The sequence below is a fragment of the Takifugu flavidus genome, chromosome 6 (genome assembly GCF_003711565.1).
Source record: "Takifugu flavidus isolate HTHZ2018 chromosome 6, ASM371156v2, whole genome shotgun sequence".
NCBI lineage: Eukaryota > Metazoa > Chordata > Actinopteri > Tetraodontiformes > Tetraodontidae > Takifugu > Takifugu flavidus.
Window position 1 is genome coordinate 12,159,552 of NC_079525.1, and position 23,133 is coordinate 12,182,684.

The 23,133-nt window shown below is 44.3% G+C and overlaps 3 protein-coding genes across 9 annotated transcripts; 2 read left to right on the forward strand and 1 right to left on the reverse strand.

The window, feature by feature from the left end:
- The first annotated feature begins 696 nt into the window (after window positions 1-696).
- Window positions 697-3,467, forward strand: LOC130527583 (basement membrane-specific heparan sulfate proteoglycan core protein-like). Of its 6 annotated transcripts, none has more exons than XM_057036218.1 (9): window positions 697-839; window positions 1,471-1,611; window positions 1,680-1,814; window positions 1,993-2,165; window positions 2,258-2,444; window positions 2,522-2,701; window positions 2,784-3,050; window positions 3,175-3,207; window positions 3,277-3,467. In XM_057036218.1, exons 1-8 carry the CDS (start codon window positions 791-793, stop codon window positions 3,195-3,197), a joined length of 1,155 nt encoding a protein of 384 aa, XP_056892198.1. In that variant the 5' UTR covers window positions 697-790; the 3' UTR covers window positions 3,198-3,207; window positions 3,277-3,467. The 6 variants fall into 6 exon arrangements, with proteins under 6 accessions (XP_056892198.1, XP_056892197.1, XP_056892199.1 ...); XM_057036217.1 differs by having other exon boundaries at window positions 3,293-3,467; XM_057036219.1 differs by having other exon boundaries at window positions 3,310-3,467.
- Window positions 3,468-9,409: 5,942 nt separating this feature from the next.
- Window positions 9,410-16,802, forward strand: LOC130527626 (adhesion G protein-coupled receptor E5-like). Of its 2 annotated transcripts, none has more exons than XM_057036300.1 (17): window positions 9,410-9,697; window positions 11,420-11,494; window positions 11,630-11,755; window positions 11,851-11,982; window positions 12,145-12,288; window positions 12,492-12,535; window positions 12,605-12,709; window positions 12,786-12,939; window positions 13,043-13,165; window positions 13,246-13,445; window positions 13,611-13,775; window positions 13,886-14,080; window positions 14,177-14,394; window positions 14,473-14,631; window positions 14,928-15,096; window positions 15,216-15,317; window positions 15,419-16,802. In XM_057036300.1, exons 1-17 carry the CDS (start codon window positions 9,667-9,669, stop codon window positions 15,458-15,460), a joined length of 2,184 nt encoding a protein of 727 aa, XP_056892280.1. In that variant the 5' UTR covers window positions 9,410-9,666; the 3' UTR covers window positions 15,461-16,802. The 2 variants fall into 2 exon arrangements, with proteins under 2 accessions (XP_056892280.1, XP_056892281.1); XM_057036301.1 differs by having other exon boundaries at window positions 13,046-13,165.
- A 939-nt stretch (window positions 16,803-17,741) lies between these two features.
- LOC130527627 (ATP-dependent RNA helicase DDX39A) lies at window positions 17,742-21,726 on the reverse strand. Its single transcript, XM_057036302.1, has 10 exons — window positions 21,571-21,726; window positions 20,579-20,786; window positions 20,349-20,476; window positions 19,956-20,232; window positions 19,645-19,763; window positions 19,045-19,176; window positions 18,791-18,900; window positions 18,519-18,663; window positions 18,246-18,393; window positions 17,742-17,942 (listed from the first exon to the last, which is right to left on the reverse strand). Exons 2-10 carry the CDS (start codon window positions 20,784-20,786, stop codon window positions 17,926-17,928), a joined length of 1,284 nt encoding a protein of 427 aa, XP_056892282.1. The 5' UTR covers window positions 21,571-21,726; the 3' UTR covers window positions 17,742-17,925.
- Window positions 21,727-23,133: the final 1,407 nt, after the last annotated feature.

A 23,133-nucleotide genomic window follows, 5' to 3' on the forward strand; every position in this document is an offset into this window, starting at 1 on the left:
AATGTGTACAAGTAGGGCGAAAATGTACAAAAGAATGCACAACATATTAAAAGTACCGCCACAAAAACTTCCACAGGACACATAAATTAAACTTCAATTCAAGACTTCAAACAACTGTCTAGTGCCTGATATGTTGAAAAGACATGATTCTCCTCAGATCCTCTAGTAGACTGGATTCATGCAAACTCATGTTTGCTCAACTTGTTTGAGTTAATCATCAATAGTGAATATCAATAAATCCAAAGATCAGGAAAAAATGAAAAAAAGAGAAGCAGTGCCCGTGTATGAGTATCTTACAAGAAACATGGGAGGGAAAATACCCAAAAATTTACCAAGTTTAAAAGACACAATTTCTCCAAATTATTACAAGACCCCATTAATTTAAATGTGTATTTTATTTGCACACAGTTGCAACACTATTTTGTGGCGAATACACACGATCCTAATAGTCACAATATTCTTCAATATACTTTATATATAATGATAATAAAACCCAAAACACAGAATCAGGGTATCGGGGTAAAGATCAAAAGAATATAAAAACTGGGACTAAAGTGGATTGTTTTTTTTGCAATATTTTAGTAATTTGGGAAATCAGAGGAGGTTGAAATTAATTGCACCTTATCATCTTAAAATCAGCTAAAACAATGGCCTGAGAGGACCTTGTGACTCCGATGAGCATGATAGAAGTGGGGTAAACAGCCGAGGGTTAAAGGGCAAACGTGAGCAGGGCTCAGACGATTAAAGCATCTGTTCACGAGACAGAACGTGGGACTGCTCTCTGCTCAGCATGGATTTCTCACCTGGACTCCTGATACTGTGTTTTCTAGTATGTTCAGGTAATTAATATTATTTGCTGGTGGTTTTACAGCTTTGCATAGTTTCCCTTAATTGCTTTTCATCTCAGAAACAAAGAAAATATCCAAGAACTTAAAGATGTGCTTAATCCTCAAAGACTCACTCTTTCTTTTCATTTTAAATTTAAATATAACAAAAGCTGAGACACATCAACACCTTCCTGCACGGAGGCCAAAATAACGAAGCCATGGTCCATCTAAAGGCAGATTTATTCCTATTTTCTGTCTATTTTCTTCCCCTCTGGTCAGATATTTGCTCTTGCTGTTTGCTTTAGGACTGTTTGTATTTCTGGTCTTCTCTGAAGGTTCACTGACTTGCGCTTGGCACGTGCTCATGCTCATTAGCGCGTTCACAGTTAATTAAGAAGAGTTTGATTGTTGTAAAAGCACAAATTGATTGAATTCCTCATTTGTTGCCGTTATTGTTGTTAGCGTTCCACTGCTGTTGTGAGCAGACCTCAATTGATTGAAAATGTAGTGGCAGAAAGGTTGCTAACGCTAATGCTAATTACCACTGAATTATTTGTGCCTGATATGAGTTAAATAATGTGCCCAATATGCAAATTCACGAGCATATTTGGCCCTTGTCTGACCCGTATCTCTGCGTGCACAGTTGTGAGCCAGCCTGGCATCTCCGTGGAGCCGCGGGCCGCCACGGTGCGCCAGGGGGAGTCCGTCAGCTTTCGGTGCCAAGTGGGCAGTGATGCAGCGGAATCAGTGGAGTGGAAAAGAACCAACAACCAAGCGCTGCAAGGTCAGAGGTGCACGAGTGGGAAAAAATTGGGCATCTGAGAATTTCCACCCACTTTTGTGTGCTTATAGATAATGTTAAAATTGGCCCCGGGGGGTCCGTGCTGACCATCACTAACGCCCGGCCTGGGAACCAGGGCCAGTACCGCTGCACGGTGCAAACTGCTGCGGGCCGCAAATCCGCCACCGCGGCGCTGAATGTCAAATGTGAGCAAATATTTCATCATTTAATAAGAAATAACTATTTGGTCTTTTCAGTCTAGACACGGCTGTTCCGCTCTAACACACATTTCCTGTTTCTTTCATATCTATTAAATGTCAAAGATACAATTAGCTGCTGTGGAGGATGTCAGAGAGATTTACATCCCTTAATTCTCTGCAACAGTCGCCCCCAAGGTGCGGCTGACACCAGCAGGGCCCCTGCGAGTCAGGATGGGCGACCCCGTGTCCGTGGAGTGTCGCGCCGCGGGGAGGCCGCGCCCCAAGATGACCTGGAAACGCCAAGGCTCCACCCTGCAGCTGGTCACCAAAGAGGCGAACGATGCCAACATCATCCAGGTGTATATATATTATAACGTGCAAATATAGGCAAAGGATGTAGGACGCTGTTCCAGGCCTCAGCGGGTGTAACAGTGGCCCTCTTTTCCCAGTGGCCCGTGGTCCACCCAGAAGACGCTGGCGTTTACATCTGTCAGGCAGAAAACAGCGAAGGGATGACGGAGATCAAAGTCGAACTCTTTGTGGAGGGGGGCCCTGGAGCCCCGGTGGCTTCGGTCAGCGCCACGGAGATGACGGTGGTGGAGGGACACACCGTCATGATGGCGTGCCAGGCCAGCGGTAAGATCGTCCCCTGCACTCCCAAAGGATGGTATTTTCCATGCCGCCTCCTCTGTCTTCTCTTTTGTTTGTTCCAGGCTCCCCTCCTCCCGTCATCACCTGGTCCAAACTCCGGGCCCCGTTGCCGTGGAAACACACGGTGGACAATGGGGTTTTGACTCTGACCGGCGTGGGGCGGCAGGATTCGGGGCAGTACATCTGCAACGCCACCAACGAGCACGGCTACAGCGAGGCGTACACGCAGATGGAGGTGGAGAGTGAGTGGGCCGGGTGGACACAGTAACGGGGGCTGGACGTCCTCCGACCGCTCTAAAGACAACCTCTGTCCCCCTCACGCAGGCCCCCCGTACGCCACCTCCCTGCCCGACCAGGTGAAGCTCCGGCCCGGAGACTCCCTGGTCCTGCAGTGCCTGGCCCACGGCAGCCACCCCATCCAGTTTGAGTGGAGCCGCGTGGGCCGACCCAGTCTGCCCGCAGGGACGGAGACCACCAAGGCTGGAAAACTGATGATAGCCCGCCTCAGAACCAGCGACAGCGGGACCTACAAATGCGTGGCCACCAACCACATCGGCACCAGCGAGGCGCTGGCCAAAGTGGTCGTGAGAGGTGAGGCGGTCGCAGTTTAAGATCACAAAAAGGGGGAAAGTCCAGACCATAACTGCCTCTTTTGATTGTAATTAACTTCTCTCTGTTCTTTGGAACTCAAAACTCTAATTTTGTTCTTTTTTAGCAGCCTCACCCAGTCAGAGATGAAGCTTTACAGGTCCGGTTATATTTATTAGATTCACACATTTTGATGTCGACGGGGTTTTCACTGGTGATGTTATCTCAGGTTTCTTTGTAACTAGGAACCATCCTTCCCCAGTGTTTGTGTGGGAGTCTGTTCTTCTGGAATGTCTCTGTGGCCCATCTTCCTCCCTTCATGTCATCTGCTCAAGCTGTTGAAAACAAACTGAGATGCTCTGTCGAAAAGGCCTGTCGGCGCCCGGTTACACGCCCAATAAAGATTTAGGATAAAACCCATTCTTGCTTTCCATTCTATCCATCGGAACATCAACACAGTTGTTATTGTGTGATCACCTCTTATATATCAGCAAGTAAACCTTACAGGGTTGGTGATAAGGATAAGGATAAACTTTAATGATCCCACATCTGGGAAATTACACGGTACAGCGGTAGCCCGTGGTGTACAGTACAGTATAGTACTAAAAGAAAAAAAGAAAAAGACTCTTATATTATGTACATTACTATGTACATTGTACAGTATATACAGAAATTAAAAATGATATACAGAAGGAGTGTCAGACAGTATGAAGAAGAATGAAGGTGCAAATAAGACATTCCAGAGGTAGGATGATTAGTTAGTGCAGAGAAATATGCCAACCTTGGGTTATTGGTGCTACATTAAGAGTTGTGAATGTTGAACAATCTGAGGGCAGTTGGGATGAATGACCTGCGGTAACGTCCCTTTTTACACCGTGGGTGTAACAGTCTGCTGCTGAAGGAGCTGCTTAGGGCCCCCACAGTCTCGTGTAGAGGGTGAGAGGGGGTGTCCATAGTTGATGTCAGCTTGGCCAACATCCTTCTCTCACCCACCTCCTCAATGGAGTCCAGAGAGCAGTCCAGGAGTGATTAAACTCAGATGATTTCAGCTCATTGATTAGAGTCAAATTTAATTTGTCTCTGCTTAAAAATGATTTTCTGCACGTGATTCTGGGAAACCGTGGCATTCCTTTCCTTTCATTTCATTTCATTTCATTTCATTTTACATCCCATAATGATTTTACAGTCATGTCCTCGGCCTCAAAACAAAGTTTGACAAGATTCCTCACTTTGAAGCACAGAGTAATATAAATGAATATGATAACAAATAAGCAGAATCCATGCGCGCACACACCCATACTCACACACACACACACACGTACACACACACACACATGCACACACACGCTCACACGAACTTAAAAAAACCTCTGAACTGTTATTAACGTGTCGGTCGCTAGAGGGCAGTGTTTTTCAACTCCAGTAATAAGGGCCATTTAAATCTGAACAATTTCTTTTATCATAATAAACCATCAACAGTGTCTTTTTTAAACACATCCGCACACGCACACGCACAACTATATGTGATTAGTAGGACCTAATACACACAAATACAGCAAGGCATATATGGAATGTCCTTTCTTGATGACTGTCAGGAGGTTAAATTAAGGGATAAAAATGATTAATGTTCTGCCTTTTTTTGAGTTCCTTGGGTAATCAGAAGTCCATTGTAAACAGCACCCTGAGGTTGCCTGTTTCCAGGAACATTAAAACCAGCTTTCGCCAAATTAGGTGTTCGCCTGACATTTGGAGTTGGCGGCTGCGGTTGTAAAAAAAAAGAGCTCCCATTTCCAGTGTGGCTGCCAGACCCGAGGCTGTGCAGCGTCTGCTGCGACGGGGCTGCAGCCTCCCTTGTGAAGAAGGCGTCCACCCTCCGTGGAAAAAAAGGGGTTTTTACCCTGCCTTTGCCCCATTCCTCCCACCCCCTGATCGTCGTCAAAGCCGTGGAGCAAACATCTGCCCTCCGTCACGTCACCCCCACCCCCATATGTATAAATATGACCTAGAGGATCTCCCAGAGGGCACATTTACAAACATTTCTAAATTCTAATGAACATTTCCGCTGACAGAGACAGCTCAGCGCCATCATGTCTAACCCGACTCATCTCTGCCCGTTCAGGCTGTTGCATACGTGCAGCATTAACCGCACATGCACATACGATCTCTAATGGTGCCTCGGATAAACAATGAGGCTCACAGCAGACGCCTGCTAGAAAAGACATTCTGGGCACTTGCACGCAGTTATTTTACAGCAATTCTCAGAGCAGAACATTAGAGCTACTGTATTGGCCATTTGTGGATGTGACCTGTGTGGTGCTAACACAGGACTAACAAGGGACAACCGGGTCATTGGAAAAGATTAGAGCTTCCTGAGGAAGCTGAAAGAATGAGGTGGGACTGGTTGTTAAGACTGTGGTCCGTGGTTTCCACCAGTTGAACCTGGATAGGCAGCAAAACAACCACCTATCAAGCCGTAGGGAGGCTGTGTCAGTGAAATAGGAAGTCACACGTACAAGATGAACAAGTGTCAACATTCACATTCGACATGCACAGTGCTGTAACCTTGGACTCAAGACAATGTTGCTTTCTTACCTCTGATTTTAGCTTTTAAGATTTAAAATCCTTTAGCAGCTTTCTAAGGTAACGATGACATCATGAACTGTCTCTACCCAGGGTGAATCGGCCGTTCAAGACATTTCACAGAGTGAAATGTCAGGACCCTTGTGTGGTTTCAGAATGTTTATGAAAGCATTAAAGACAACTACACTCTCTCCTCTTGAAGGCCTGAATGATCTCACCCTTGCACTTTTCCACCTAGTGGAAAACACAAAGGAGCAAAACTCTGAGTTAGATGCTCCGCCATCATGTGACACTCCCAGCCAGAGTCGGCTGACTCTGAACAAGCACATGAAATGACAAATAAAGCGCATAACTCATTTCCTCTGGGTTAAATTTATCACTTTTCCGTCTTAAATTAGCATCAGAACATTCTTCATCATTATAAAAAATGAACGTTGAGAACGTTGCATTCTAATTCCGGAGGGGCTTATTCCATTACTGCAGCCAGAGGGCAATTGAGACGCCTCGTTTAAACCTATAGATGCAACAGTGTTCCTGAAGAACACTTTTTTGGATGCGTTAACACAGCTACAGGGGGTTTAACATTAGTGCATATATATTATGCCATAACAACGATTGACAATGAAGAAAATAGCCACACTAAATGCTAATAAAAACAAAAGAACGGGTTGTTTGGGCCATGCATACATACTGATAACTGTGCTGACATCTGTATAGGCAGCTGTATCTCACAGCTGTTGCTGGGCGACATAAACACATTGCAGAAGCGGTACATCCTGTGCTCATTCTCCTTGCATCTGTGTGTGTGTGCTTCCCCTGCTTGCTTCATACTAAATGCATAGATTTGCGGAATCAAAAGAAAGGTCTTGAGGTTTCATGTTGGTTGGTGTTAGCGGTTCTTAGTTGGAAACTATGCGACGTAGAGCGTTGGGGTTAGGGACCACAGCCAAAGTTGTGACCTCTCTTTCTGAGGTTCAAACCGGAAGAATCAGTCTTAGCAGAGATACTGGTGTTTTTAGTTATGATGTTATAAGAAAACAGAAATGCTCTCCTCACAACTGGCTATTGAATCCACTTACAGCAGGAACGAAGAATGAAAGTAAGAGCATTGAACTAAAGTAACATCTTGGGAGTTGCTAAGTGCCAAAAATGGTGAGAGAGAGGGTTGAAATCAAGGAGAGAGAGAGAAAAAAAGAAGAGAAAGAAGATGACGAAGCTGAAATTTAACAGAATGTGATACAGAACCTTTTTTTTTTTTAGCTGTGTTCATAGCATGTGTGTCTCAGTGCCCAACCGGGAGTCAGGATGTAAAGAGTAACTGCAACTGTGTGATTATGAACCGTATATACTCTGCCTCCAGGATAAATATAGGTGGGCGTGGGTGTGTGTGTGCTCGTAATAACACACAGTCCTCTAATTTGTAGGAAAACGTCCTCAATTTGTGGGAAGACGATTATCTGGAGTTGATCGGCTGTAAAATGATGCTTCTGTAAACTGACGAATATCGTGTTGTCTTGTGATGTTGAGTCAAGATTAGGTCACGTTGTGTAACAACAGAGGCTCCAGTCGAAAAAACCCTCAAAACAAAACCAGGCCACACAGACGCCCCTAAATAATGAGCTCCTTGTTGGCAGCAGTAGGCCATCCAGGAAGTGAGCATGTGTGTGTATATGTGTGTGTGTGTGTGAGAGAGATACAATGGAGAAGTCTGTGCAACATGTGCAAAGTTGCAAATTGAGCACAGCCATTTTGTGTATCTGCAACATCACCATGTTGTCATTTTGACTCTTGCACACATGTAGATCATTTAAAAAAATAGGCCGCCAGTTCCACACCCAACTGTGCACCGGCAGGCTGTGAGGCCTGAGTAAATAACATCCTGATGAGTGATCTGGTTCTAGGGAACTACTGGTCATAACAAGCAGATATCCAATAATTGCAGCTTTCATTCGGAAGCAGGGAGAAAGTTGCAGTTGCCTCTCCCGGGCAGGAACAGACACGCCTCGTTCTTGATCATCTCTGTGCGTCTGGCTCCCGTCTGCATGCAGTAAATCTGACGGGAAACATTTCCAGGGACAAGATGATGCTGCAGATTAAGACAGCGAGACGCTGAGGGAGTGACGGGCGGAAAAAGAGGTCACGATAACCAGCTTTTCCCTCACTGCCAATGAGGAGAAAGAGCATGAGAACAGGCGGCGATTACAGTCGGGGGCAGTCGGGTGCCTGTTTTCTGGAGGCCGTGGTGGCCGTGGTGCATTTGGGTCCTCCCTGCCGCCCGCCGCTCCAGGCGTGTTCCGATAAACGACGACGCATAGCCTCTTACACAAGATGGAGAGCGACGTTCTGCGCCATCATCCCACATCCCGAATCATCCCACGCAGCTTAAACACGGAGCTGCATGTTCAGACGCGTTCAGTGTGTTGTGGTTCTGCTCTGTTCTGGCCTAACACGAGCACAGATCCGACCTCTCACGTTCCGTCACTGCAGCAGCCGCGTTTCAACTTCGGTCAAATGGACGTTTTGAAACCACCGTTTGCCAAGTCTTGAACTGCCAAACACACGACCAACCGTCTTATACAAGAGCTACACAACAAACTCCAGGATTTGATGTCAAATAACTGAAATGCAGCAACGATAACTGTGGCCATGGGATTATTAGAGCCCCCAAAATAAAACGGACAGAACAAGAGAGTTCATTATCTCCACTCACCAAGTAAAGATATGCAAACCCCCCCCCCCAAAAAACCCATCCAGCAGTTCACAATAAATTCGTTTTGATTATAAGCTCATTATAAGTTGGGAGTTATTAAGATCGTGACATTTCTCATTAGCTTAGCAGAACAACTCCTTTTTGTCTCAGAGTATTGACTTGTTTTCTACCTGGTAGGTTGGAAAACCTGGCTGGATTTTGGCCCCCAGGTCTGGAATTGGGGGCCCCTGCCAGTTCAAATTGTTAGCATCATTAAATAGCTCGCTCTGAAGGCCAAACGTGAACTTATTTTGTTGCAATCTCTGTCCTTTTTTAAAAAAAAAAAGTTAAACTGTTACCCCGAGAAAGACAGTAACGTCAGACCACACACCCTCCTAAGTCATACACGTTGCGATACAGTATCGCAGAAACGTTTGCAACACAGACCACAGGCGTTAGCTTCCGTAAACGGTCTGCATAGGGCAGCATGAGTTTACGCTAACTTCTGCTGTCAATGTGTTTGGATGGTTGAAACGAGGTGTTTTATGGCCGCATCACTGTGGTCTTGTGGAGGATTTAATCTGTGATATTGGATTCAAATCTAGCCTGCTTGTTGTTGTGTGTGTGTGTGTGTGTGGGGGGGGGGGGGGGGGGGTTCCCTGGAAGTGGGTGAAGGGATCAACTTGGAGGAAGAGGAAGGAGGGGAGGGAGGGAGGGTTCCACAGTGGGAACGGATTTAACAGCACCTACTTGGAAAAATCAGGGAGCTGCAGCTGTTTTGGACTGGACTGGGCATTAGTCATTGCACCCCCACCTTTTTGTCTGGCTTCCCCCTCCTCTTTTTTTGGCCTTTGTGAATAGTTCCTGAAATGGAGCTTAATGGAGCGTAAAGAGAAACGTGAACGATGTCCGAGACAGAAAGGGGGAGGGGGTTTGTGTGAGCCAGGCGACACGGTGCCGGCGTCAGAAAAAGAGTTCAGAGTGACAGAAAAGAACACAAAAGTGTGACGTCAGGGACACACACACACACACGCACACACACATTCAGTGGAAGGGAGGACGGGGGAGAGGGGTGGTGAATCAGAGGGGGAGGGAGGACGCAGCCTGAGAGTCTGAGAGAGAGAAAGCTGAGGATTGATTCTTAGTCCTCCCTCAGAGAAGCGTCCTCCAAACCAAGGTTGGCGGTTTTCTGGACCTTTGATCTGAAATCTTTTATTTTTGTCTTTTATTTTTGGGAAAGCTCAGTCGGAGTAACTGTGGGCCTGTTATTTCTCTGGGACCAGACCCACGTGTCTTATTGGAGGACACCAAGGAGATTCTCAAAGATCTACCAGACATACAGTTTTTGACATGGGATTTGGTAAAGAGCTGCTTATTTTGGGTAAGTCTACCAATAGAAGCGTGTGTGTGCGCTTCAAAAGTTCTGAGAGGTGAGAACACGAGGAAGTTCAGATAACGCAGCTGCTTTCCTTTTGGTTTAGACTTAGATTTAGATTGAGTACTTTAAAAAATTACCATCTCCAAAAAAACGTACAGCACTGTACAAAATTACCCACCACCATTACACACCATTAAACCTATTAAAGATAATAAAAATAGAATAAAATAAGAAATAAAATAGAATAAATTAAAAATAGAATATAAAATATAAAATATAAAACTATAAAAATGTAAATAAATGGTTTTGTAGACGTGTATTTGTTGGTGCCATGTCACTGTCACTTTCTGCCCGTGGAAAGTCAGAACAGAACCCATGAGGTCACCGCCTCAGCAAAGAGGAAGTTAAGAAGTCAAAACTGTAAAACATTTATCTGGAAAGCAGCCAGTAAATAAGTTCAGTTACGGGAAACTAAGAGTTTTCCTTTTGATTTACTTTGATTTCAGTCTCTAAAACAACGGCGACGATTCTTGAAAAACAGATGAAACAAAATTCCCAATTAATTCAACGTTCTGTGCACGTACAACTCTACAGAGTAAAATCACGCATTCCTCGCCGCCGCTTATATTTATTGTATTTACATTAATGTCAAGCAGAACCCAGTTGGCTAAATATTTACACCTGACCTTACATTTTTTGTGTGACTGTAAATATCATGACATTTTTAATGTTAGAAACAAATAAATGTCCCAGCACACGGAATATTATATTTGTAGTGAAGATATGTTAAATACTTTAATGGGGAAAAAACTGCCTCCGTTTGGGACTATTATATTTAGCCTATTTCATTATAATGTATGAAGTGATAACACTGACGTTCTTGTGAAAGTAACACTAATGGTTCATGATTTCACACCTTTTAGTATCTGCCAGGGTTTTTGCAAACTTGTTGCTGCTTTAGTTTGAGTTGTACGTTTTGCAACGCTGTCTTTTTACATCGAATAATGGAATAATGGAATATCTAGTCTGTCTTTTTTTGTACTAGAGAGTGATGAATTCATCTGTACCGGGTCTTGAATTGTTGAATTGAGAAAAACAAGGGTGGCGCATCTGGGTTTGTGGATCACGTTTCCATTCGGAGCTCCCAAATGAATGAAAGCACAGCTGTGAGTCGAGCACAGGGCCACCTTAGCTCGTTATTCTTGTCATTTACTCATAAAACCGGACAGGTCACACTGTGGCATTTAGGGTCAATGCTTCCCCCCATCCCGCCTCGGCTGCGGTGATCAAATGGACCCTTTACGCTGGGTCAGGGGAACGTTTTCTCAACCTGACATGATGCTGAGCTGCTGTTGTGTGTGACACAGAGGTTGAGAAATGTGGTCCACGCGCGTCTGTTGTGGTCTGCCAGAACCGTGCGTAAACAAAAAGCTGCACTTTCTTGGTATGAAGGATTCTTGCGGCTCACCGAGGATCAGGAGGAGACGGTTGCAAATAAGGTGATGAATAATTCCGGAGATTTTCAGACACGCTGCAGGTTTAGGCTGATATTAACAGCCAACCCACACGTTCTCAAGGCGCCGTAGAATCAGTTGGGACGTGACCCTGAAAGGAGTTTGCGCAACTTTCGTTGCATAAAAAATTACGTGAGCAATTGCGAAAACTCCGGTTGTAGCAATGAAACTTTTGAGTTGAAACTAAATGGACTTCTTTCCCTCCTCACAGGTTTGCTGGGTATGCTGGGACAATGTGCCATTGATTGTTCCCAAGGACAAAATGATGAAAATGATAAAAGTCTTGGTAATGATCTATTTTTCTTTTTTTTCTGCCTCTCATGTGCTGCTCTCCCCGCTCGACATTTTTCGTACAACACGGAGACGAGCAAATCCATTAACATCCGCTGCTGATCTTTGCTTTATTTCATCTTAGTTGCAGATGAGGACGACAAGAACTCTACAAGTTGTCATAACACGGAGAACGGTTATTACTGCACGTGTAAACCTGGTTACAAACACACCTTAAATAAAACTACCTTCCAACCATACGATGGGCAGTGCCAAGGTAAGTGTGTGTGTATGTCTTCCTGTGTGTGTTTGTGTGTGTGTGTGTGTGTTTGTGTGTGTGTGTCTTTTGAACTATACCTCTCATCTTTTCAGATCACAACGAGTGCACTGATGAAAATAAGTACCTCTGCGGTCCTCATGGAACATGCTCAAACCAGATTGGGAACTTCACGTGCAACTGCCATCTTGGCTACGTTCTAAATGACACAAGTCGCAGCTGCGAAGGTGAGAACGTCGGTATCAGACCCCCACCGTCGGGACTTCCTGCTCCTCTAAGTCGACTTTGCTAACTTTGTCGGCCGTGACGGACTGAGTTTGTGGATTATTGGACGCTAACTAACTGCTCTGCCTTCACGAGTGCTCATAGCTTTTGTCCTCTGCCGACAGACCGAGATGAATGTGCTGAGGCTGAAGCTAAAAAAGTGGCCCTCTGTGGACCTGAAGGGGTCTGCAACAACACGGATGGGAGCTACTGGTGCAGGTGTTCAAACGGCTTCACAAATTACGGAAACCAAGGGACCCCGTGCTCGAGTGAGGACATTTTTGGCTCCGCCTTAGATCGAGGAAAATCCATTTGCATCCATTTTATTTGTCGCTTGTTTATTCTTTAGTAATAATTACGCAATTATTTATCTCGGAGTAGCTGCCCCACGTCATGTTGCACAACAACCTGCTTCGGAGACATGCGAGGGATCCCTCTCAGCTAACTCCATCTTTGGTTCTCTCCCATGCAGAACTGGACTGTGATGGCTTCAACACTGGGATCAGCTCCCATCCTGTGAGTTTAGATGTTCTGCCACCATCATATGGATCAGGATCTATGTGACCCTTTCTGTCTGCCTCTCAGCCACTTCCAGGTCTGGATGACATCACGTCAATGATGAGAAACAACTGTCTAATTCTGTCGAAGGCTGGCGGCGAGGTCAAAGGTGACGGGGAGACGTTGCTGGAGGTCAGAGGAGCAGACACGGAAACCCCTTTTTCTCTGAATCCGCTTGGCTCATTTCCACATCTCGTCGCCTTTACAGAAGGTTTTCACGGCCATCGAGTCCGTCCTGTCCTCCGGTCCTCCGGGCAGCGCTCAAAGTGTGAGCCACCTTCTCACGACGATGGAGAACGCCGTCAGGCTCATCGGGCCACAGCTCAAGCACAACCGCACCAAGTTAGACACCACTGAGACAGGTAAATGGCCCCAGGTCAGAACAGCGTCCTCCCACAGGTCCTCCTCCCAGATTTTAACACGCTTGTACGAATTTTGCCGTTTCCAATATGTTTAACGATCAAGTAGAGGCTGAAATTGCAGTGCAGAGGGGAGCGAGGCGACCCACTGGGCCAATTCATCTGACCACAGAGAACGCCACAGTGGTTACTGACTGGGCGACGGCAGCTGGGACGGGATCCTACCCCGGTAAACCTCTGGTCCCCCAGGTCAGTCTGTGAATGGGCAAACCCCCATCAAACCCCCACATGTGTCCTTCCCTTTGACAGGTTTTGCCCTGGCTGCATTGTTGAGCTACAAGAACCTCGACATTTCATTGGAGCGCTCCTTTGAGGAGCTCCGGAGACGCGACAACGACAGCGAGAACCGTGTTTTTCAGGTGTTCTCGAGAGTCGTGTCTGTTGTCGTCTCCAACCCGTCGACTGAGAACCTGAGGCACCCGGTCCAAATCACCCTCAGACACTTAAAGGTAAGACCGCTTGTCTCGCGATCGTACTGAACGCAACCAGCTGGCTAACGCTAATCACGCAATTACTGTTGATTATAAAAGGGGAAACTGTCCGATAAAAGCAACACAATGATGAAATCCGAAAAATTGAACACGTCCATTCAGGAAAGTGTTTACTTTACTCAGGACATTAATGAGCCTACGGCGACGTATACTTGCGCTTACTGGAGCGAGAGTGGCACCTGGTCCCCCAACGGTTGCCACGAGGAGTCCACGAACGCCACACACACGGTGTGTAATTGTTCCCATCTCAGCAGCTTTGCTGTGCTGATGGCGCTTACTCCAATAGAGGTGAGTGTAAGCGTCAATTTGGTACGGGCGAATTCTCAGATGTTCACAGCAGCAGAAACCTCAAACTTCCCGGAGAGGGTTAAGAGGCTGTCGGGTTTTTCCCTTCCCAGCACACCTTCGGGCTCCGGCTGGTGACCAGGATCGGGCTGGCCGTCTCACTGCTGTGTCTCGTGCTCTCCATCCTGACCTTTAAGTTCTGCCGCTCCATTCAGGGGACCCGCACCACCATCCACCTGCACCTGTGTATCTGCCTCTTCCTTGCTGACCTCTTCTTCCTCGCTGGCATTTCGCAAACGTCGCCGGTGGTAAGAGCGGGCGTAAACAGCGTTTTCAAAGGCCGTTGAAGTCTTGTTTTGGACCGATTCGCCTAAATGTCGACGTCTCCGCCGTGTTTCCGACAGGGCGGCTGCAGGTTCGTCGCGGCGATGCTCCATTTCTTCTTCTTGGCTGTCTTTGCGTGGATGTTCTTGGAAGGAGTGCAGCTGTACCGCATGGTGGTTCAGGTCTTCAATGCCACAATCCGGCCCCTTTACTTGTTTGCCACTGGTTATGGGATGCCCCTCGTTATTGTCATCATATCGGTCAGCGTTAGAACGGAAGAATACGGCACAAAGGACTAGTAGGTGTTGGCAAACCGGATCTGTAACGTGATGCAAAGACTAACAAGTCATTCACAGGTTTCTTTCTTCCTCGCCAGCTGCTGGCTGTCCCTCAAAGAAGGTCTCATCTGGAGCTTCTTTGGCCCCGTGTGTGTCATCATCATCCTCAATGCCTTCTTCTTCATCATCACCGTCTGGAAGCTTGCCCAGAAGTTCACCAGCCTCAATCCAGACCTCACCAGCCTCCACAAAATTAAGTCAGTCTGGTTTGTTGGCTGTTGACTGTTGTTGGGGTGGGATCATTTAACCCAGGCCTGTTTAACTCGTGACGACACACACAAAGAACGAGCCAAATGAACAAAACCAAAACCTTCTTCTTCGTGAATTACGATCTCCTGTTCAAACGTGTGAATTATGTGACCCTTTGGAGACTCGTCTCTTTCTTTTTTGCTTTCTTTTTTGCTCATCTGATCCCACGGGGATAAACAAATGAACCGTGTCTTTCAGTTCTCGGTCTTATCTCTGCACTCACCCTCTTCTGTTCCCTTCCCAGAGCTTTCACAGTGACAGCTATAGCCCAGATGTGTATTTTGGGTCTGATGTGGGTGTTCGGAGCCTTCCTCTTTGAGAAGGACGCCATCGTTGTCGCCTATATCTTCACCATCCTCAACAGCCTGCAGGGAGCTATGGTCTTTGTCATGCACTGCCTTCTGTCTAAACAGGTACAGAAATGAGCGCTGCTCAGCTACTGGATATCTTTGAGGCCAGGCGACAGCCGGGAAATTACACAGTCTTGACCAATGTGCGTGTTCTCTTTTGGGTTTTGCTCGGTTGAACCCAGGTAAGAGATGAGTACGCCCACTTCCTGTCCTGTATCTGCACGTCCCAGAAGAAGAGATACTCCGACTTCAGCAGTACGAATCCTTCCAGTAGTCAGTCACAGGTACGTACTGTCGAAATGGCAGCCTGCTGCCTTCGTAATGAACCTTCTTTCTGTTGTCTGATCTATTTTCTTTTTGTTTGGGGCTGTTTTGGTCCTATCAGGCTTCCCGGAGCGGGCAGCACACAGGACAATCGCAAATATGAAGCATTTTATTCTTTAAGTTCACCTTTTGCTGTCCAACAAAGGGGAAGTAAAGTAGTTCAGAGGTTTGGCTCATTCCAGATAACTATTTATTCACATTGGTATGAATTTAGAGAGCTTTATTTTGGTTTTAGTGCACATTTAGAGACATAGAACCAATCTGGCAAGGGAAGAGTGCTTGTGCCATGTTTGGTATCGGCGTGCAAAAGAAAGTAGACGTCAAATAACGACATCCAAATTCATCGTAGTTGGCAGCAGTTGATAAAAGGTAGCTAAAGGGACGGACGACTTGACCCCTCAAGGCCGCTTGCTGTATCCTCATTTGCATGGTGGGTCAGGAATTCTACAAGATACCTCAAACTCGTTTTATTTACCTTATTGAAAATGTACCTAATATTCCCAGTGAGCTATGCTATTTTTCTAAGAAGTGAATTGCTATCTTAAGGTAAAATTAGATGATGAATGTGTACTTCACAGCGAGCCAGGGCTGAATTTAATGTGTGTATTTTTAGCCACCGATTATTTCCGTCTCCAGTGGGCATGTTTGCGAGAGAAATCCGAGCACATGCAAATGTTTGATTGTATATTTCAAGTAATTTTTTTTTAAATTAAAAAAGGTCAACGTGCTCGGTGATGTAACAGGAAAAAGGAGGAACTGCTCCTCACCCCAGTGGTTACACGGCTGTTGATTCTTATTTATTTGTGGCTCAGGAGAACGTGCGCTCGGCTTGTACTGGGGCCCCCTGCTTTGGCACTGCTGTGAAACCTTATTCGTCCGGATATGCTCAATTTGTCGCTTTTAAAATATAGTATTCACGTGTAAAATTCTGCGCACTGCTGTCAAACTACCCTAGAATAAAAGTGACTGTCACCATTTTCTATTGATAAACAGCTTCCAGGTTCATGGGAGAAAACCAGCCAGACACTGTTACGAACCTGGAGAACAATTTAGTTACAGTAAAATAATGTTTATTTGGTTCAATTTCATAGATATCAAGAATAACAAATATGCCTCACAGTGATAGATTTTACTTTTGCTGTTTCCACATTCATTGAAAGGTAATTAAGGCAACATATTGCCTTAGTTTTGAAGTTTAAGCTTTTTTTTTAAAAAGAAATAATTATTTTGGCTGCACTTTTTGAGACCATCAATATATTTTGTATTTTGCAAAATGTATTTCTTTTTTGTAAAAGCTACACATGTTTGTTTTGCGAATGTAAGTATCTGTATTTTAGCTTGTATAGTTTAAAGGTTTGAACTTATTTTTCTACTTTTGTGTTGTCCGGTACTGTTTTCTTCATGCACCAAAAACGGTATTAAAGCTTCTATTTCATGTAACAAAACTGCTTTTTTTTTTTTTTTTTAACAATTTCAGCAGGAACTTAGCTGTGGTCCCATTCGAGTGAGTGTACTTATCTTAGAAGATCAGTAGGGTCTTATCTGAATGAAAGTGATGATAAGCTGCACCCACAGGGCAACTATCAGTCATCACATCTTTTGGACACGAGAAGTTTGTCGTCAGTGAGAAATCTTTGCTCTCTGAAGCAAGAGAACTTCCGTCACCCCCGCGGTTATTATCAGCTGCACACGCACAGGTAGTCACATTGACACAAACATATACACAGGAACATACTGTATTTGTCCTATAAAGAACTTTCTTTTATAGCTATGAATAAGCACCCATCTTGTGTTTTAAGAAATTCATATATACTGTAAACAAATTAAAGTGCAGCACAAGTTTAATTTTAAAACTTTCTGTTATTTTTCAAACTTTAAATTCTGGTGCTTTAATACATTTTCATAAAGTTTGCCTATTAAAATGGGCCTGCACTGCAGCGAGAAAGCACCTGCCAGCTGGCGTACGCCCCCTTGAGTTGAGGCAGAGTACTGCCCGCCTCACCTGCTGACTTTCCTCTGCACTTTATTGGGCGATCAGCAGGAATAGTTCTCACACAAGTGCATAAAAGATATCAGAGTCTGCAGAAAGTCATGGTGTATAACGACTTTCTGCTATATATGCTTGTATGGTGGAAACTAAGATATTAATACTAAATTACCATCCTAAAGATCAAACAGCATTATATATAACAAACCTTGATTCGTAAACCTCAAACTATTTTTACACACATCTTTTTATTAACCCATTCTTATTTTTCATTTTTATTAAAACGGGGACTAATTAACCTTATATGCTGTTTATACTTGGAATATTGATATTTTGATACATTTGATTGAACCAACAAACAGAAATATGAAGACAACACAAGGGTTAAACCATTAAATACGGTATAAAAACTTTATTCAACCAAAACAAAATATCTGGTTTTAACAAAGGAGACACTAAACACCAAACACTAAAGCAGGATGCAAACAATTATAGGGGGGAAGGGGAGTTTTTACGTATGGTTGTTTTTTTTAATTAACTAAAATGTGGAACGCTCATCCCTCCGTGGAACAACTCTTCACTCATCTGGACTGTTCAACTGCAATAAAAGAAAGGGAAAAAAGAAATTAGCGCATATTCAGAGGCCTCAAGAGCATCAATTGTTTGAATTTGTTCTAGATTCTGGGTTCCAGCCACCTGTCATTAAACCACTAGTTTTTGAGGGTATTTAGTAATAGTTATAGTTAATTAATAATAGTAATGGATTGATTAGCATCAGTGGCTTAATTTTTAATATTGTAGCCATGTATTTTAACATTAGAAACGTTTTAAACTCAACCAGCACACATAAATGATATGAATCGCCCTAAAGCGTGCCTTAAGTTGATCAGCAACAACTTACTGTAAGAGGAGATATCAATCTCCTCTGGCAGCTCCGCGACGTTGACTTCGAAGCGGTCCTGAACATCATTTAAGATCTTTGCGTCGTTCTCATCGGAAACAAAGGTGATGGCCAAGCCTTTGGTCCCGAATCTTCCAGCACGGGCCACCTGGGAAGCAACACAATGACTTAAAACAGGCTTTCACAGGATCAAACGCCTGCATGCCGCCAGTATTGCGCAACACTTTTGCAGAAATATAACACAGAATGAAAATGCTTTATAGCAAGACTGACTCTGTGAAGGTATGTGTCAGAATCCTCTGGCATGTCGTAGTTGAACACAATATTGACACGCTCGATGTCCATTCCTCGACCAAACAGATTGGTGGCCACAAGGATCCGCCGCTGGAAGTCCTTAAACTGCTGGTACCGGGATAACCTGCAGGGGGGGGCGAGGAAAAACGAGATTTTTCAAGTTCATCTTGCTCCAACTTTCTCTGCAAATGACTTATCACATTATGTTAAAGCAATGCTGACAAGCAAAGAAGGAAAAACAACAGTGGTACCTCTCCTCCTGTGCCATGCCTCTATGAATTGCAATGGCAGGGAAGTTCTGCTCCACCAGCAGCTGGGACAGAGCGACACAACGCTGCACTGTTTTCACAAAGATCACCACCTAAAAACAAACCAAACGTCTTAATACTGAAAAAGTGCAAACAAAGAGATCCACAACGGACAGAGGTGTGTAAACCTGTTATTTCTGCAAAGAACTGGAATAAACAAGTATAACAACAGTGTGTGCAGCCAATATCAGACATACCTGATTGAACTCAAGAACATCAAGCAGGTCAAAAAGCTTTCGGTTTTTCTCGCTGTCCTTCAACTTGCAGTAATACTGCTGCAGCCCATGTAGAGTTAGCTTGGTTTCATCATCAACAAACACCTCCATGGGCTATCAAAGAGAAGCAAATTGTTATTAAACTCCTGCACACAACACAGTTGTAGAGCGTCCTGAAAAAAAGAAAACTACAACAAACACCTCGGTATTTCCTTATACAAGAGTGCCACGCCTTGTTTTGCCCTTCTGCGTGTATTAAAGATTTTTGCACAAGTGAAATGTAACTGCTGAAGCAACTGTTCTCCTGAACTGCTGCAGAGTCCGGTCACTGACTGTCCGGTCCATGCTAAATGTGCTCAGGAGAGTCAGTTTCACCCTCTCATATGGCCACTCATGACACCAACAACCACAAGTGGGCAAAGCTTCGAGGGATTCAAGCAACAACCCCTACGGGCATCATAATTATCTTCACCGAACAGGTAAAGGAAGCAAATTTCTACACTTGCTATTGCTGCTGCTACACTCCAAGACTCAAGTATGGCGGATTCAATTTAAACATCAACTTTCTTGACAGTAACTCACGTCTTGCATGAACTTGCGGCAGACCGGACGGACTTCCTTGCTTAGAGTTGCACTGAACATCATCACCTGCTTCTCGTGGGGTGTCATTCGGAAAATTTCCTGGACGTCTCCTCGCATGTCTGAGCAGAAAAACACAAATATGGAGCAGTGATAAATGACACATGCGAGACAAATAATTGTATCTTTGTGGGATATGTTCCATAATAAACAATCCTACAACATATGAATAAAAATCAAATAGCATTTAATCACCATAGAGCAACTATAACATAATGAAGTTAAGTAGTGTTTTGCTTTGGACCAGTACTCACCAAGTTGCTCCAGCATCTTATCGCACTCATCAAGAACAAAGTGTTTGATGTTCTTCAAGCTGAGGCTCTTCTGGAGGATAAGAGCACGAATACGCCCGGGAGTTCCGACAATAATGTGAGGGCAGTTCTTTTTCAGGACCTCCTCATCCTTCTTGATGGTCAGGCCACCAAAGAACACAGACACCTTGACAGTGGGCATGTACTTGGAGAAACGCTCATACTCTTTGCTAATCTGGAAGGCCAGCTCTCGAGTGTGGCACATTACAAGGACAGAGACCTGGAGACATAGAGAATAAGGACAATTGGTGGATATCCACGATTCGCTTGTGTTTGCTACAGCTTTAACTTGGGTAAATAAAGAAAGCGTGGAGCAATTAAGGGCAAATATCTCACCTGACCATCCACTGGTTCAATCTGCTGCAGGGTTGCCAGCACAAACACTGCCGTCTTCCCCATACCCGACTTGGCCTGGCAAAGGATGTCCATGCCCAGTATAGCTTGGGGAATACACTCATGTTGCACTAGAAATAAAAACAAACCATGTTTAAAAGTGTCTCTACATTACAATACGGCATCCTGCATCACTGTGGTACAGTTGGGAAAGTCCTTAGGGCGTTAGTCACCTTCTGAAGGGTGCTCAAAACCGCAGTCAACAATGGCCCGGAGCAACTCTGGTTTCAGGAGAAAGTCTCTGAACCCAGAACTGTGAATGGATACGTAGGACCCTTTAACCTCCTTCTTGTTGGCTGGGGTCCCACTCTCTGGTGCTCCCTGGGGCTCCTCATCTTCTTCATAATCCAGAAGCTCATTGTCGACGTCGGTTTCTGCCATCTGTGTGGAAAACACAATCATTTGTATTGCAAGGTTGCGCGCAAACAATTACAACTTTTTTTTGGCGCAACGCGATATGAACAGAACCCAAGTCGATTTAAAAACTCGCTACAATGTAACAAACAACTGAATTGAAATTAATTAGTACGTTTGTAAAAACCAAAAAAGACGTTTGGCGGAGAATAATAGGCGAAGCGACTCGTCAGGCTCAAGGAGCCTTCGGTAGCAGGCCGCAGGATCGACCAGCACAACAAAGAATAAAATAAACCGGTCTGAGAAGAGAAGAATTAATCCATTGTGTCGAATTGTCTTGACTGGTGTTGAAGCTGTGATTTGATTTTTGCAGACACACCTGGGAGACAGAAACAGCTAATTTAACCGAATGCGGTAGCGTTTGAATACAAAATGGACGCCATCTTATTCTTGTTCATTCAGCTCGTGCAAGCTAGCGTCGTTAGCTAGCGCAGCATTTCGAAAGAGGTTTGCAAATTCGGCTACATTCGAGCAGCTCCGCGGCTATTAGGTAACGCGAATATGACACTGGTTTTAGACGGGGAACGCAGCAAAATGAATCAGTGAAAAATAAGGAAGAAGAAAATAGGGTGGCAAAGGTCATTGAACAGGAAGCTAATGCAACGCGGACAGCGTGTTCGCAGGAATAATACAAAGAGCTTGCTTTAACTAATTCAGTTGGGTGAATAAATCTTATACTACAATTAATAAATAGAGTAAACTATATAAAACTATGTTTTACACACGATCCAAATGCGTTGCATAACGTTACCTTGTTTGCTGTGGAATTGTACGTCCCGCCGATGTGAATGTGCGTGCTGGAGAGTACCGGGCCGAGCGTCTTCTTCGTGGATTGACTGCAGTCGGTTCAGAGTGCTCACTACTGCCACCTTTTGATAAAACAGGATTCCCACACGACCTAGTGCGTACTTGTTTATCTTGCGATATAATTCTTTTATTTGACTTCAAAAGAAAATAACCATAGCAGCATATGTTCCCGGTAATTATCAAGTAAATATATTAATACACCAGCAGCAGAAAAAAAAAAAAAAAGTCGAACGTATCTCATAACACGCATTGACCAATTTTATTGTAAATTTTACTAATGCTTTGGATTATTATTTTTGCATATTTTTCTTTACCTTTGTTAAGCAACACAGCAGTATTCTTTGTTTGTAATTTGCCCACGCGATGGAACTATGAGAACATTTGCTCAAGTAAAAGTACTTTTTTTTAATTTTTATTTTTGCATCAAAGACACGTTCAAATCGCTGACCCGCAAATTGCGAAATATGAAATCATTTGAGACAAAATGTTGATCATGCTCGTGTTGCCAGAAAGATGAGAGCTAAGACACCTGGTGGGAGGCCAGTTACAAGTCATTTATTTTACCAGCAGTATTACAATTATTATGAACCACAACGCAAATATCCTGTACTGTATAGTTCTCTTTCCATCTGTGTTCCTCTAATAATAACTGCACCCCAAGTATCAGAACATAAAATGAAGCAACTGGCTGCATTCAGTACAGCCCTACAAAAATTAAGTTATTGGTTTAACTTGCAAGATAATGCCTGTCATTGATATTTTGAATGCTTGTCCACCCTAACGTTACATTACCGGTATGTGGAATTGCTACAGTATTCTGGCAGTCATGGGCAAATCCAGTCCTCAAGGGCCAGATTCATGCCAGATTTTGTGTCCGACCATGCAGTGGAACCCCCAGGTGGAAGCATTGTCTACCTGAAGAATAGAAATGGCTTTAATTTGCCTGAAGACTGCATTTGGTTAAACGAATTTAACCCGGCATTTAATGCATCAAATGTGGGGTTTTTTTTGGTAACAGGCACCAGTGGCTATTTAACTCATCTTGCATCATCCTTGATGTTCCAATAAATGAATAGCCACTGGGGCCAAAATCAACTGCACTTGAATGTGGACTATTTCCAGTACATTGTAAAGTAAGAAACATTAGTTCTGATGGGTTGAGATGGTACTTTAAACATTCCAGCTGAAACTGTGAATTGTCTTTTATCCCCGCAAAGTAAGATCCATGCAGCTGTTTCCCAAGAAAGCCCTCTCATTATATCTGTCCTTTTTCACTACCTTTTGCAAGAGTGCGGTCCCATTCTAGTGATTGTGGTTATCTTAAAAGATTAAGTGGATCTTTCTACATTACGGTAAACTGATAATAAACTGAATTCACAGCACAACTATCTTGACGTGAAGTCTACTATTGTTGACGTAGCCATGCTCTGAAGCAAGAGAGGAACTTCATTAACTCATGGTTATTATCAGCAGCACACAATCCAACACAACACATACAACACAATCT